Here is a 16,685-nt window from a genome sequence, read left to right on the forward strand (position 1 = left end):
GGGGCTCTTACAACACCAAACTCAACCCAAGGATCGGATCAAACTGGTCTGCATGTGCCACCAGCATGACACTCAACCCACACACTGATGTAGCAAATGCCAGCTCCGGTGCAGTGGCTATAGCCTGATCAATCGGCCTTCATCAGGATAAATAGCTGCCCTGCAGCAAGTCACTGTCCCTATTTTTACCATAATGTGGAGTCGGAGTCGGGGCAATTTTGGGTGCCTGGAGTCGGAGTCTGGAAAAAAATGCACAGACTCCTAATGAATTTAAACTAATTAAAATAGAAAATATGATAAAATGTTCTATTTCTCAGATTATAGTCATAAATAATTTATACATACAGTAATAGCTGTGCTTAGTCCACAAAAATGAAATAAACCAGTCAAAATTAGTTACTTGTGCTGCTTCAATAAAGCAGTCCCCATATTTTTAAAGTCAGATATACATATCTGATTGTGACTGTATATATGATGTGTACACAGGAATCTCTTATATATACGAAATAACATCTATGCTGTAAGTATAAAGCCTGATGTATAGCTATGTCACTAATAGAGATGGTCAATGAGATGGAAATAATTCTGCGTTGATTCTGATTTATGCAAATGTACGCACTCTCTTTGCTCATGAAATCAAATAATTTGATATGTTGTTAAAATTTGGTTTGGTGACTACGAATTAAATGGTACCTGAGAAGGATGAAAAGAAAAGTTTTATACATACCTGGGGCTTCTTCCAGCCCCCTTAAGGCTAATCAGTCCCTCACTGTCCACCTCCACCACCTGGATCTTCTGCTATGAGTCCTGGTAATGTAGCCAGTCAGCGCAGTCTGGCCGCATGCCGCTTCCACAGCCAGGAGCATTCTGCACCTGCGCAATAGTGCTGCGCAGGTGTAGTACGCTCCCAGCGGGGGAGTGTGTGCATGCGCACTACGCCAGACTGGCTCAAGTACCTGTACTCATAGCAGAAGATCCAGGTGGCGGAGGAGGACAGCGAGGGACTGATTAGCCTGAAGGGGGCTGGAGGAAGCTCCAGGTATGTATAAAACTTTAATTTCATCTGTCTCAGGTTTACTTTGTTACACAGTAGTACTATACTCTACATATGCACTCCCCACAGAGCTGCAGGGAATCCACTGAGAATGTTGTGCACATTGAACACAGAGGTGTTGTCTATCACCCATAAACCTGGTTCAGATTGTGCATGGAGAATGTGTAATAGAGGAAGAATCTCTTTATTCCCCTGCAGAGTACCTGGACATCACTCTTACATGTGCGTACATAAAAAAAGGGCGGCGGGAAAAAAGGGCGCGTGGTGTAAACGATAAACAGTATTATCGTTTATAGAAATATTGTGTAGAATTTCGTTTACAAATAGTGTTTTAAGAATTTATAAATCACTAAATAATGTGTATGAGATCGGCAATTCTTAAAACGTTAATCTTCCGTTTGTAAACTGAAACTTATATTTACGTTTGTTAAAAACCCTCCCTGTACCTATCCCTAATCCCTAGACCTCCTGTTGGTGCCTAAACCTAAGACCCCCTAGTTGGTGCCTAAACCTAAGACCCCCCTGTTGGTGCCTAAACCTAAGACCCCCCTGTTGGTGCCTAAACCTAAGACCCCCCCAGTTGGTGCCTAAACCTAAGACCCCCCTATTGGTTCCTAAACCTAAGACCCCCCAGTTGGTGCCTAAACCTAAGACCCCCCTGTCGGTGCCTAAACCTAAGACCCCCCAGTTGGTGCCTAAACCTAAGACCCCCGTGTTGGTGCCTAAACCTAAGACCCCCCCTGGTGGTGCCTAAACCTAAGACCCCCTGTTGGTACCTAAACCTAAGACCCCCAGTTGGTGCCTAAACCTAAGACCCCCTATGGATAATAATGTTTTACAGACATTAATAAATAAAAAATGTAAATAAAAAAATGTAAATAATTTTTTTGGGTGGATAATAATGTTTTAGAAATGTTTTAGAAATAGTGATTTAGTATCTTTATAAACGTTATTCGCCACGGGCTCATTTTGTAAAGTTAAATCATCACATAGTTATAAATCCTTAAAAATCTCCGGGCGCCGTTTGTTAAAACGTTAATAATCTCCAGCGCCTTTTTTTCCCTGTTCGGTGCCCATTAAACGATATTTATAATGGGAGTGAATGGGGCGCCCTTTTTGTCCACTTGTCTCATGCGCCCAAATCTCCTGCTTCCCTTACGCGTACCTACAGTTACATTGCCTAGGGCCTGATAGATGTTCTTTGTTCCGGCCTGTACCTTTTACAAGTATCTTTACCAAGGACTAGTTTTAGTCTATGACTAAAGGGAATAAATATGGCAGTCTACATATCCATCTCACTTCAGTTGTCTTGTAAAATTCCTAAGCGTTGGCAGTTAAGAGACGAACTTCATGTTACATACTTTCAATCAACAAGATTGTAATATGCAAATTAGAGGAGTCAGAGTCGGTGGAATCCTAAACTGAGGACTCGGAGTCGGTGGATTTTTGTACCGACTCCACAGCCCTGACCATAATTGATGCTCCTAGAAACAGTGGCAGGTATTTCCTTTAATAAGTTGTTAGTAGGGTTGCAAATTCCACCCATAGTAATCTCAGCAGTGACACACTAGTGAAATTTTGTGCTAGCACATATTGTCACTTGGGCAGTCATGGGTTTATGTAAGCTTCGACCCAGTCCCGTTTCTTTCCCAAATAACTGTTCTGTGCACTGCTAAGAGGAATTCCAGGTGAGAGACCCTTGAACTGGCTAAATGACAATAATCCTAAGTCGTCCTCCTCTCTACCTTAAAAGTGTCCTCTTGCCTAACATCAGTGGCATTTCAAGTAGTGGCCACTCCTTCAGGGCTGCTGTTCCTGGTCTCTAGGACTCAAGGAAAAGTACAAGGAAAGTGTGCTTGGCAATAAAAGTCATTCCCCTGACATTCCCATTGTGTCCATTCCTAAAAGAGGAGAGTTGTAAGGGACAGCATGTAAGACACAACTGGACGATCTTCAGTGATACACAGAGGCATCACGTGAGAGGACACCTGCAAAGTAAACAAGAGGGGGGGAAACATCGGGAGGCTTCCCAGAGATGTTTTTTCCCCCTACAGGTTCCACTTTAAGTTATGACATCTGGTTTGAGTATGTAGTGAAAAACACATTTACAGTTATTTAGATAACTGCATTTTCAACAACATACTGACAAAGGAATTGTATCACAAAAAATGCAGAAATTGAACTTTAACCTGGGATTGAACTTCATAGCCAATACCTCCTTTCTCTTGAGAAATAGATCATTAGGGATATTTATATCCTTAATGGCTGATATTGTGGAGAAACAACTCCCACAATGTGATGTCAGGGCTATGGCAGTACGGAGCTGCTCCTCTTTTGAAACGCTCGGGGACTTCTGAGGATCCCCGAAGGTGTATTCGACCAGTTGGCCAAATACTTGCAACAGGGGTGACAACGTTGGAACCAGTACACTAAGCCAGAACCGGGAAAGCTATATAGGTGCCAGAGCATTTCCTCTCCATAGGTGAGTATCTAACTATTTTTTTCGCTTCAGAATCACTTTAAACAGCTGCAGACAGGACACACAACAAAAATATATATCCACCCAAGAAGATGTGACAATGTGGTAAGGAAATAGACAGCATGTAAATCTGTAATAAAAAAAAATAAACAGTCAAGTAATCCTGGAAGTTCCTTAGAAGCAAATGGGCAAGGAAGTAAAGGGAATTCAATCTAGAAGAAAAATAAATGTGAAAACGTATGTAAAAACATATAAGACAAACTAACAGTTCAATCTTTTTTTTTTTTAAGCACTAATACCATGTCCCCAACCCTCTTCGGTTTAGGGAAGTTATCATTCACCTTCTAGGTGCACTTTTCCCTCCTTCTTTACCCACCTGTTTTCATGGGCAACTGTATTTACTTTTTAGAACATACCAGTATAAAAAAGTTATCTGCAAGAAAATACTTCAAAACTGTTCCAGTCTTGCCATGGCCAGTAAAAAAAAAAAAAAAAAAGTAAATTTCCAGCAGCACCATACAGTATGCAAAAGTATTGTCTATAACAATCTTCTTAAAATAAGCACCTCTTACCTTCATCACATCACCCATTTATTGCTCTTATCCCAACTCTAGACCTAAACAATCAGGTCACATATATTTCCACTTTGGCTGTTCTGTATCGTGGGATATGTGAGAAACTAAAACACACTCTCATAATGTTATTATAATGAAAGGACACATGGTCAAACCCAATGGTTTCCAACTTATATCAGCTTCCTTGTGTCATGGTACAAACAAAAATCACTTGTACCATGTTTGGCTTCTGATTAAAAGGAAAAAAATGGATTATGGGTGTTTCTGTGAACTGTTAAAGTGCTTATTAGTAATCCATGAATTTGCTGCTTCGTTAGCACCTCACCTTTCCCAATTTTAACTGCTTAACAAATGTAGTTTTTTGATCTTCTATCAACTGGCTATTTGGTCCTTCTTGAGCTTGTATCTGGAAAAATAAGCAGGAATCATCAAGTCATAGCAATATTAGAACTAGAAAAATGTATCATCTTTTGCATGTGCATATTTAAAAATATCTTACAGTAGGAAAAACATACTGTATAATGAAAAAGTCTGACCTAAAATCAAGAAAATAAAGGCCCACTGGTATGAAAGGGCCAACACTACAAAACATAAAAAACAGACACTCAGACTGTTTCACAAAAACTGGTAAAAATAATAAAGAGGAGAGGATGAGAAGTTGCCCTTAGCAACCAAAATTCGTGTTTCTTTTTTCAGTAAGATGAAAGATGACGTTTGACTAGTTGCTGATTGGCTTTGACAACCTCTGTTCCCATTCATCATTTGTCACAGATCAGGCCCTAAGGGCTCTTTTACATTAGGGCAGATTTTGTGCGTTAACGCAAACGGCAGCCGTTTGCGTTAACCAAGGTAAGATGAAAGTCCATAGACTTTCATTTTACCTTTTACACCCGACGCTGCGTTTCGATGCTTTGCGGTTCCGACGCACCCGGGCGCAGTTTTTCATCCAACGCACCCGCAAGCCGGCGTTTTCCGTCGGGTTTAATTACCAGCTACCGCCGCTGATTGCGTTGCCCCGCAGATACCCGACGACACGCCGCAGGCAGACAACGCGTTGTCTAATGTGAAAGAGCCCTAAGTCTAGCCCTAATTTCCATCTCTACCCTCCACAGGATGCAATGCACAGCAATTGGGCGATCTACACTCCAGAGAGTATTTGCATAGCAGATTTCAGGCTTCCAGAGGGGCTGTGACAATAAGCAGTGGCATGTCCTGGCATCTAATGGGGCTGCCTTTTATTTGTGGCCTTATCTTGCATTTATTTACAAGTAAGGCAACAACTATATCTTACCATGCATGTGGGTGCCCATTATTCAATGATTACTGAGGGCAGAAGTATAACCATAGAACAAAGTGAAACTGAAAGACATTTACTCAGGAGGAGGATGTGGGAAGACTGTGGAGGATTCAGAGGCTTCCCTCTTCTCGGGTAAGCATCTCATTTTCTGTATTCAAACGCCTCGTGTTCTCTTTAGGAACTTCAAAAACTTAAAAAATTCCCAAAGTGGCTCTTTAATCAAATATCTATCGCCTCAAGAGGATATCAGAACTGTCTGACAGCTTTAACCACTTTACCCCCGCGCGTACGGATTTCTCCGCCCCTTTTTCCATCCTTTCACCCCCAGGGACGGAGAAATCCGTACTCTGCGCACTCCCGCCGCTGTCTGCGCTCCCGCTCGTAAACACGCCGCCCGCTGCTAGTAAACACGCCGCTGCCCGCTCGCCCAGATATCAACGAACGGGAAAATCCATTCCCGTTCGTTGATCTAAGCCCCGCAATGATCTGCTGCCGCTCGGCTGAGCAGCGCGATCATTGTGAAAAAATAACAAAGTCCCAGCCTCTTTCTACTTCCTGCAAGCGTCCGGAAGGACGCTTGCAGGTCGCATGAAACAAATTGGTAATGTTGCCATCTTGTGGCCAAATAGTAAAACTACACCCTAACCATTTTTTACACACAAATAAACTTGTTTTACACAAAAAATTAACTCCTTACCTCCCACACTCCCCAATTTTTTTTTTTGTAATTAAAAAAAAAATAAAAAAATTACAATTTAAAAAAAAATACATAAATAGTTACCTTAGGGACTGAACTTTTTAAATATTTATGTCAAGAGGGTATAACACTGTTACTTTATAAACTATGGGCTTGTAATTAGGGATGGATGCAAAACTGAAAAAAATGCACCTTTATTTCCAACTAAAATATTGGCGGCAAACATTGTGATAGGGACATAATTTAAACGGTTTTATAACCGGGATAAATAGGCATATACATTTAATGGGTTTTAATTACAGTAGCATGCATTATTTAAAAACTATAAAGGCCGAAAACTGAAAATACATTTTTCCCCACATTTTTTCCTATTTTCCCATTAAAACACATTTAGAATAAAATTATTCTTGGCATAATGTCCCACCTAAAGAAAGTCTAATTGGTGGCGGAAAAAACAAGATATAGTTCATTTCATTGCGATAAGTAATGATAAAATTATAGACGAATGAATGGAAGGAGTGCTGAAAGGTGAAAATTGCTCTGGTGGTCAGGGGGTAAAACCTCTCAGTTGGGAAGTGGTTAAACAGAACAGAACAGGAGTCATGCATTACTGAGCATGTCACACAATGGAATGGCTAGTTCCAGCCCTAAGAAACTCCCATTCCAATCATTTACTACTGCAAGGAGTAGAAAAAGCCTGTTATAGTTCCCAGTCTTATACAAGATCTACCAAGGATAGTCAGAAAGAGGACTACAGTGACACAAAAAAAGACTGCAACTAATGTTGCCAAAAACAGTTTAGAAATCTGTAACATACATGCTTTTCTTTTAGAATTTTCTTTAAATACAGTGGGATGCGAAAGTTTGGGCAACCTTGTTAATCGTTTTGATTTTCCTGTATAAATCATTGGTTGTTATGATAAAAAAAGAGTCAGTTAAAGAGAGTCTGAAGCCATAATAAAAATGGCTTTTTACCTTATATTCAGCAGGGGCATGTTTGCCCCTACTAAAACGCTGCTATCCCGCGGCTGCTATCCCGCGGCATAACCAGGGTCCTTTACTACCCAAATCCCCCCTGCTATATCCGGGGAGCAATTCGGTGTGAGGCAGGGCTATGAGCCGCAGCCCTGCCTCACACGCGTCTATCAGCGGCGGATCTCCACCTCTCCCCCTCCCCTCTCAGTCTGCCTTCGCTGAGAGGGGCGGGGGAGAGGCGGAGATCCGCCGCTGACAGACGTGTGTGAGGCAGGGCTGCAGCTCATAGCCCTGCCTCACACGGAAGCGCACAGGGGCAGCACATTCCACGACCAAGTTGGTAAAAGGCCATTTTTATTATGGCTTCAGACTCTTTTTAAATATATCATATAGGAGACACACACAGTGATATTTGAGAAGTGAAATTAAGTTTATTGGATTTACAGAAAGTGCACAATAATGGTTTATCAATCATTTTTTTATTGAAATAAGATAAGACAAATACAGTAGCGAATTATATAAAACATAGATACTATTAGAATAGCAAGCAGGATGAATACAGTTATCTTCACAATGAACGCAAGTTATGCAGGGGACAGGTTCTCAAGCCATAGTGGCATAGTTCACCCTGTAGATCAAATCACAATAATTGTTTAAATAAAATCAGGCAGGTGCATAAATGTGGGCACTGTTGTCATTCTATTGATTCCAAAACCTTTAGAACTAATTATTGGAACTCAAATTGGCTTGGTAAGCTCTGTGACCCCTGACCTACATACACAGGTGAATTCAATTATGAGAAAGAGTATTTAAGGGGGTCAATTGTAAGTTTCTCTCTTAATTTTCTCTGAAGAGTAGCAACATAGGGGTCTCAAAACAACTCTCAAATGACCTGAAGACAAAGATTGTTCACCATCATGGTTTAGGAGAAGCATACAGAAAACGGTCCCAGAGATTTCAGCTGTCTGTTTCCACAGTTAGGAACATATTGAGGAAATGGAAGACCACAGGCTCAGTTCAAGTTAAGGCTCGAAGTGGAAGACCAAGAAAAATCTCGGATAAACAGAAGCGACAAATGGTGAGAACAGTCAGAGTCAACCCATAGACCAGCACCAAAGACCTACAACATCATCTTTCTGCAGATGGAGTCACTGTGCATCGTTCAACCATTCAGCTCACTTTACACAAGGAGATGCTGTATGCGAGAGTGATGCAGAGGAAGCCTTTTCTCTGCCCGCAGTACAAACTGAGCCGCTTGATGTATGCTAAAGCACATTTGGACAAGCAGCTTAATTTTGGAATAAGGTGCTGTGGACTGATGAAACTAAAATTGATTTATTTGGGCATAACAATGGGCGTTATGCATGGAGGAAAAAGAACACAGCATTCCAAGAAAAACACCTGCTACCTACAGTAAAATATGATGGTGGTTCCATCATGCTGTGTGGCCAGTGCAGGGGCTGGGAATCTGTCAAAGTTGAGGGACGCATGGATTCCACTCAGTATCAGCAGATTCTGGAGACCAATGTCCCGGAATCAATGACAAAGCTGAAGCTGCGTTGGGGCTGGATCTTCAACAAGACAACGACCCTACACACTGCTCAAAATCCACTAAGGCATTCATGCAGAGGAACAAGTACAACGTTCTGGAATGGCCATATCAGTTCCCAGACCTGAATCTAATTGAAAATCTGTGGTGTGAGTTAAAGAGAGCTGTCCATGCTCGGAAGCCATCAAACATGAATGAACTAGAGATGTTTTGTAAAGAGGAATGGTCCAAAATACCTTCAACCAGAATCCAGACTCTCATTGGAACCTACAGGAAGCGTTCAGAGGCTGTCATTTCTGCAAAAGGAGGATCTACTAAATACTGATTTCATTTCTTTTTTGTGCTGCCCAAATTTATGTATCTGCCTAATTTTGTTTAAACAATTATTGTACACTTTCTGTAAATCCAATAAACTTCATTTTACTTCTCAATTATCACTGTGTGTGTCTCCTATATGATATATTTAACTGAAATTTTTTATCGTAACAACCAACGATTTTTACAGAAAAAATCTTAACATCAACAAGGTTGCCCAAACTTTCGCATCCCACTGTATATATTGTGTTTTTATTGAAATGTATCTACTGTATGTTTAGCAATAGTGAACTTATTCACTGGCCACAGCACACTTGAAGTTAATTTTCTTTTTAATAGTAAATAATTAAAACAACAGCTTCTGAGATAACACGCTAATACTAACCTGGTCAAAGAAGAAAAATCTTATTGCAAACTGCAATTTTTCTGTGTCAGATAATTTAATATATTTATATTTATAAGACAAATGAATTGAGATGCATCATATTGGATATTGCCTATGTCTAACTAACACTCATTTATAGTTGCTAATTCAGGCTTTTAACATTGCCGCCTACGGCGGCACCGTTTTTGACAGGGTGCCCTTTTAACTTGCTTCAATAAACAGATGAACTAGTAGATACAAAAAGCAGATTGACGGATTTAGCTGCCATCCTGTTGCTGTATACTGAAGCCAAATGGCACTATTCAAAGTGAACCTTTGATAAGAGGTGTGGTCACTATGCTGTAGACAGGCATTGCACGCTGCTCACATGTAAAACAAGAGGTACAGCACTGCTAAAACACCTGCGCAATGGCTAGTACTGAATGCCTGCATCCAGTGGCAAATGCCTGGAGATTACACATGTTAACCACGTTGCTGCACCAATGGGTCAGATGTGCAGGGACCGCCCCTGGATGGAGCCACAGGGAATCTTCAGTAATCATTAAAGGTCCGCATCATCAAAGCTCACATTTATTTAGAACTCTTTTAAAGAGTCTTTGTAACAAAAAAAAACATCCCCTGGGGGTACTCACCTCCAGACGGGGAAGCCTTAGGGTCCCAATAAGGCTTCCCCATCCCTATAGCTGCAGGCAATCCAGCGCTGTCTCCCCCGAAGCGACCCAGAATCGTCCTCCGACAAGCCTGATAAGCACTGATTTATTTACCTTCCCTGGCTCCAGCGGGGGCGCTGTTGCGGCTCTCAGCACAGAGATAGGCGGAAATAGCCAATCTCCGTCGAGTCCGCTCTACTGTGCAGGAGACTTGTGCATGCACAGTAGAGCGGACCGACAGCGATCGGCTATTTCCACCTATCTCCGAGCGGAGAGCCGATACTGCGCCTGTGCTGGAGCCGAGAAGGTAAATATTTACATCCCCGCTATTTGGAGGGGCACAGTGAGACCGCCGCGGGACACAGGAGGACGGGGGAAGCCTCGATAGGATCCGGAGGCTTCCCCCACCTGAGGTGAGTACCCCCCAGGGGAACTTTTTTTGAGTTACAGGTTTTCTATAAAAAGACATCCATTAAACACCAGGTTTGCAAGATGATAATCATTCCTGGAGATTACACAGGAGCAGCTGACACATGGTGATTCCACTGCTGTTATCCATCTGTAAACCAGCCATTAAAACCTATTACCAACTTTTGTTATTTTAACAAAATGCAAGTTTCAGGACTACAGTATAATGGTATATGAATGCACACCCCATAGATTGCTTTTTCATGGTTGCTACTTACTTTGGTACAGTTTTCACAGACAACATCCTTAACACTCTCTGTGGATATGAAGTGCTGTAAGCAATGGTCAAGTGTCAAAATACGGCCCTGATATTAGGAAACAATCAAAGAGAAATAAGCCACAGACAACAGGTTAGGTTTACTACGTAAATATATAGATGTACCAATTAGCATTACTATATGCAATATACATGTTGCTTGCACCACACAGATTACTTATATATAGTGTATAGCAGGAATTGGCAACTCCATCACTAGAATAGATGTAGTTTTGGTACCAGGGGAAAAAATACAACAGGCTTGTCTCAGCATCACTGTGACATTCTGCGCTGGAAGAATACTTATTATTTTAGAGTACTGGAAACTGGAAAGCTACTGTATACACTGTTACTAGTTGTACAGTGGTGGAGGAAATCTAATGACAGCAGACAATGCACAGCATAACAGAATACATCTAAAAGAGGTATAACACTATACCTACCCAAACAGCAGAAGGTATGCTCAATGATAAGCTGTCAAATGTGTCGTAACGCATAGGGCTCTAAGAGGGAAACAAACATTGTATTTTTGGGAAGGCTCTTATGCAAATCATATAATGCAAATTGTGCTATACACTAAAATACACTAGACTTAGACAACTGTAGCAAAAAGAGAGGCAAACACACCTGATGTTGACAGTTCTTGCAAACCATGTTACTAGTTAATCTTCCATGGAAAGGGTGCTGAGATTTCCACTGTCTAGGTATTGGGTTAACTACCCCTAAAAATAAAAAATGGGAATACGTTTAAATCTACCATGGAGACTAAGTAAGATGTACTTTTTAAAGCCCATTTTGACAGTTTTTTACTCTGCTGGCTCCATCCCACCAAGCTTGCAAGAAAAGATTAGCAGGTTTCAAAAAGTTTAACAAAAAATAAATAAATACAAACACCTTTATTCAGATGTAAGCAGTTGCAAACATAACCACTACTGCTCCTTATACTCAAACGTGGAATGACAGACTTCCCTCTGTACATTGGGGACAATACCCCCCTACCCCTTACAGCACAGTCAGAAATACCCGCCTCCAAATAAGGGTGGGGTTAAGCAGCAGCTTGATCACACCGCAACCAACATTATGCAAGTGGTGGTGGGCAGCCACTCCATAATTACTCCTCTCTCAGAAGGGAGACAGGTAATTATGCCAAACACTCCCACCTGTTAATTTTGGCACATCACAGAGCACAATTTTAATATTATATTCAGCAGTGCCAACTGTATAATAATTGTTTAGATAAAATTAGGCAGGTGCATAAATTTGGGCACTGTTGTCATTTTATTGATTCCAAAACCTTTAGAACTAATTATTGGAACTCAAATTGGCTTGGTAAGCTCAATGACCCCTGACCTATATACACAGGTGAATCCAATTATTAGAAAGAGTATTTAAGGGGGTCAATTGTAGGTTTCCCTCCTCTTAACTTTCTCTGAAGAGTAGCAACATGGGAGTCTCAAAACAATTCTCAAATGACCTGAAGACAAAGATTGTTCACAATCATGGTGTAGGGAAAGCATACAGAAAGCTGTCTCAGAGATTTCAGCTGTCTGTTTCCACAGTTTGAGGAAATGGAAGACCACATTCTCAGTTCAAGTCAAGGCTCGAAGTGGAAGACCAAGAAAAATCTCGGATAAACAGAAGCAACGAATGGTGAGAACAGTCAGAGTCAACCCACAGACCAGCACCAAAGACCTACAACATCATCTTTCTGCAGATGGAGTCACTGTGCATCGTTCAACCATTCAGCGTAGTTTACACAAGGAGATGCTGTATGCGAGAGAAAGCCTTTGCCCACAGCACAAACAGAGCCGCTTGAGGGTATGCTAAAAGCACATTTGGACAAGCCAGCTTCATTATGGAATAAGGTGATGAGCACTAATTAAACTAAAATTGAGTTATTTGGGCATGACAAGGGGCGTTATGCATGGAGGAAAAACAACAGACCATTCCAAGAAAAACACCTGCTACCTACAGTAAAATATGGTGGTGGTTCCATCATGCTGTAGGGCTATGTGGCCAGTGCAAGGACTGGGAATCTTGTCAAAGTTAAGGGGACCATGGATTCCACTCAGTATCAGCAGTGATGTCCAGGAATAAGTGACAACGCTGAAGCTGCGCCGGGGCTGGATCTTTCAACAAGACAATGACCCTAAACACTGCTCAAAATCCACTAAGGCATTCATGCAGAAGAACAACAAGTACAAAATATCGTCAACCAGAATCCAGACTCTCATTGGAACCTACAGGAAGCGTTTAGAGGCTGTTATTTCTGCAAAAGGAGGATCTACTTAATATTGATTTAATTTCTTTTTTGTGGTGCCCAAATTTCTGCACCTGCCTAATTTTGTTTAAACAATTATTGCACACTTTCTGTAAAACCAATAAACGCAATTTCACTTCTCAAATATCACTTTGTGTGTCCCCTATAGCAGTGTTTTTCAACCGCTGTTCCGCGGCACACTAGTGTGCCGCGAGATGTTGCCTGGTGTGCCGTACGGCAGGGGTCCCCAACCACCGGGCCGCGGCAGGTCTGGCCTCTCGCTCCTCCCCGCGGCCGCCGCTCCTGTTACCTTATCATGAGCGGGCGGCCGCTTGTCCGATTAGATTCACCCGTAGCCGCTCTCCTCAGTGGCATCTCCTATTGCAGCAGCGCGCTCGGCGGCTGCTGTGATGAGCAGGAAGCGGTACAGCGGGTCCCATGGTAACGGCGATGCATATCGCCACTACAGGAAGCGGCTGTACCGCTTCCTGCTCATCACAGCAGCCGCCGAGCGCGCTGCTGTAATAGGAGATGCCACTGAGGAGAGCGGCTACGGGGGAATCTAATCGGACAAGCGGCCGCCCGCTCATGATAAGGCAACAGGAGCAGCGGCTGCGGAGGGGGGAGGGGCACTACCTACCCATACTAGGAAGCTATACTGGGCACTATACTAGCTATACTGGGCACTATACTGGGGCACTACCTACCTATACTGGGCACTATACTAGCTATACTGGGCACTATACTGGGGCACTACCTACCTATACTGGGCACTATACTAGCTATACTGGGCACTACCTACCTATACTGGGCACTAGGCTAGCTATACTGGGCACTATGCTAGCTATACTGGGCACCATACTGGGCACTATGCTAGCTATACTGGGCACTATGCTAGCTATACTGGGCACTATACTAGCTATCTGAGCACTACACTAGCTATACTGGGCACTATACTAGCTATACTGGGCACTTTACTAGCTATACTGGGGCACTACCTACCCATACTAGGCACTATACTGGGGCACTACCTATCCATACTGGGACTATACTAACTATACTGGTCATTATACTAGCTATACTGGGGCACTATACTAGCTATACTGGGGTAACTATACTAGCCATACTGGGGCAACTAAACTTCCTATACTGGGGCAACTATGCTAGCTATGCAGCCGCACCCCAGCCCCCCTCCCCCCATAACCCGTTGCGCACGACACTGTCCACTAGGTCGCGCAAACACCCGCGCCCCTCCCCCCGCCGTTCTCCAGAGAAAAATTTGGTCAGAAAGTGGTCCCCGGGCCGGAAAAGGTTGGGGACCACTGCCCTATAGGATATATTTAACTGATATTTTTTATCGTAACCACTAATGATTTATACAGGAAAATCATGACAATTAACAAGGTTGCCCAAACTTTCGCACCCCTCTGTACAATGTATGACCAATTCTGATATAGTAAGCTTCTGATATTGTAAACTACTTTTCCTGGTTCCTTGGTGTTTACTATAAAGGAATTCTACTGTCATTTTTAAACTACCACTGGACATTTTTCATAGGGTGGGTTTAGTGTTAAGCATAGGCAGGGGAGGGTTCGTGTGAGATAGAGGATGGGAAGGCCATGGTTGAATATCGCTACAGTTACTAATATTCTATTTATTGGCAATAATGTACTGTATTCACCCAGCACCATAATTACCCAGGCCTGTTTTCACATGCAGCTAGTGTTAGGAGTCGGTGGGGGTAGTGTTAGGTATAAGTAAAGAGGAGAGGGTTTAGTATTAGGCATAGGCAGGGTTAGTGTGAGAGATGGGATATGGACAACCATAGCTGAATATCAGAACGATTACCAATATTCTAACTATTGGAAATAATTTAGCATTTTCACCCTGCACCATAATTACCCGAGCGCCCTTTTTACTATGTACTCCTCAGAAGGCATCAATCTAACACTACACCCAGAGGGAGAGAGAGAGCAAGAAGCAGTCATGTGATTGCTGTGGTTTACATCTGTTAATGTACAAACAAAATAAGCAGCATTTAAGGGGTTTTATAAACCTTTATGCTTCTCTTGACTTGATAGGGTTGACTCAAGAGATGTTTGATAATCTTCACAAGGAAAAAAAAATTAACGAATCCATGTCAACTTGATATAAAATGGTAAAAGATTGAGGAGTAAGCAGGCATGCCTCGGATGATGTGTAAAACAGAAGATTTATTTACTCAAACCCACCTTGTGTCCTGCAGTGAATGTTCTGTTCAGTAGTCTGGGGCATCTATGAAAAAAAAAAAAACACATCAACTGTAAAGCACAACTGTAGATTGGCCCTAGACTATGATAAATACATTACAGACTCGCAGCCTTTAATCCTTCACATACATGAAGTGCAGCAAGCACTCACAAATATCAACTCCAGGAAAGCTGCAGATCCTGATGGTGTACAAGGACGTGTGCTCCAAGCCTGTGCTGGTCAACTAGCGAAAGTTTTTACACAAATATTCAACCTCTCTCTGTTCTTGGGTGTAGTCCCATCATGCCTTAAATCTACAACCATTGTGCCAGTGCCAAAAAATCCTAGGATAACCTGTCTTAATGATTATCGACCAGTTGCTCTAACCCCTGTCATCGCCAAGTGCTTTGAACGACTGGTAGCCACACACATCAAGGCCTCCATCCCAGCAAATCTAGATCAACACCAGTTTGCTTACCGAACAAATAGATCGACTGAGGATGCCATCTGTGTAGCTCTCCATGCTGCCCTCTCACACCTGAAAAAGCCCAACTCCTATGTTAGGATGCTCTTTGTTGACTACAGCTCAGCATTTAACACCATTGTACCTGGCCAGCTGACCAACAAACTCCATGCACTAGGTCTTGCTCCCTCCTTATGTACTTGGTTATTGGACTTCCTTACTAATCGCCCTCAAACTGTCAGACTAGGAAAACAGACATCCTCCACCCTTACCCTGAGCACTGGTGTGCCACAGGGCTGTGTATTAAGCCCTCTCCTCTATGCACTTTTCACCCATGACTGCCAGCCTATCCATACCTCAAACATAATTGTTAAGTTTGCAGATGATACGACGGTCATTGGGCTTATATCAGACAATGAGGAAGCTGCATACAGAGAAGAAATTAGGAACCTGACTGCATGGTGCGACATTAACAACCTGTTATTAAATACAAAGAAGACCAAAGAAATTATTCTGGACTTTAGGATCACCAAAAAGACCACTCACCTACCGCTAATGATCAATGCAGAGGCTGTGGAGAGAGTTTCCAGCTTCAAATTTTTGGGAGTCACCATCGCAGAGAACCTGTCCTGGGCTGACAATGCTTTAGCTCTAACTGGCAAAGCACAACAACGCCTCTAGTTTCTGAGAAAACGAAGGAGCGCTAACCTCCCACAGAAGCTGCTGGTTAATTTCTACAGATGCACTATAGAAAGCGATCTGACCAATTGCATGACGGCCTGGTACAACAGCTGCACGAAGGCTACTAGAGAAGCCCTGCAGCGAGTTGTTAAAACAGCAGAAGCCATTATTGGCACTGAACTACCATCACTGGAACTTTTGTATAATACTCGCAGCGTGAGAAGGGCCAAAAACATTATCAAGGACAACACTCACCCTGGAAATGCCTTGTTTGAGCTCCTTCCATCAGGTAAACGTTTTAGATCAATCCGCACACACACAAACAGACTGAAAAACAGCTTTTTCCCATCCG

General features: G+C 42.5%; 1 protein-coding gene across 2 annotated transcripts in view; it reads right to left on the reverse strand.

Moving 5' to 3' along the window:
* The window catches only part of USP30 (ubiquitin specific peptidase 30), a 49,109-nt gene that overhangs the window by 11,620 nt on the left and 20,804 nt on the right, over nucleotides 1-16,685 (reverse strand). For both annotated transcript variants that reach the window (XM_068239519.1, XM_068239511.1), the window contains exons 6-10: nucleotides 15,192-15,234; nucleotides 11,328-11,422; nucleotides 11,144-11,203; nucleotides 10,663-10,749; nucleotides 4,434-4,514 (exon numbers count right to left, since the gene is read on the reverse strand). In XM_068239519.1, the coding sequence (XP_068095620.1) occupies nucleotides 4,434-4,514; nucleotides 10,663-10,749; nucleotides 11,144-11,203; nucleotides 11,328-11,422; nucleotides 15,192-15,234 (366 nt within the window). The remainder of the gene's footprint in view (nucleotides 1-4,433; nucleotides 4,515-10,662; nucleotides 10,750-11,143; nucleotides 11,204-11,327; nucleotides 11,423-15,191; nucleotides 15,235-16,685) is intronic.

The sequence above is a fragment of the Hyperolius riggenbachi genome, chromosome 1, assembly GCF_040937935.1.
Source record: "Hyperolius riggenbachi isolate aHypRig1 chromosome 1, aHypRig1.pri, whole genome shotgun sequence".
Lineage (NCBI taxonomy): Eukaryota > Metazoa > Chordata > Amphibia > Anura > Hyperoliidae > Hyperolius > Hyperolius riggenbachi.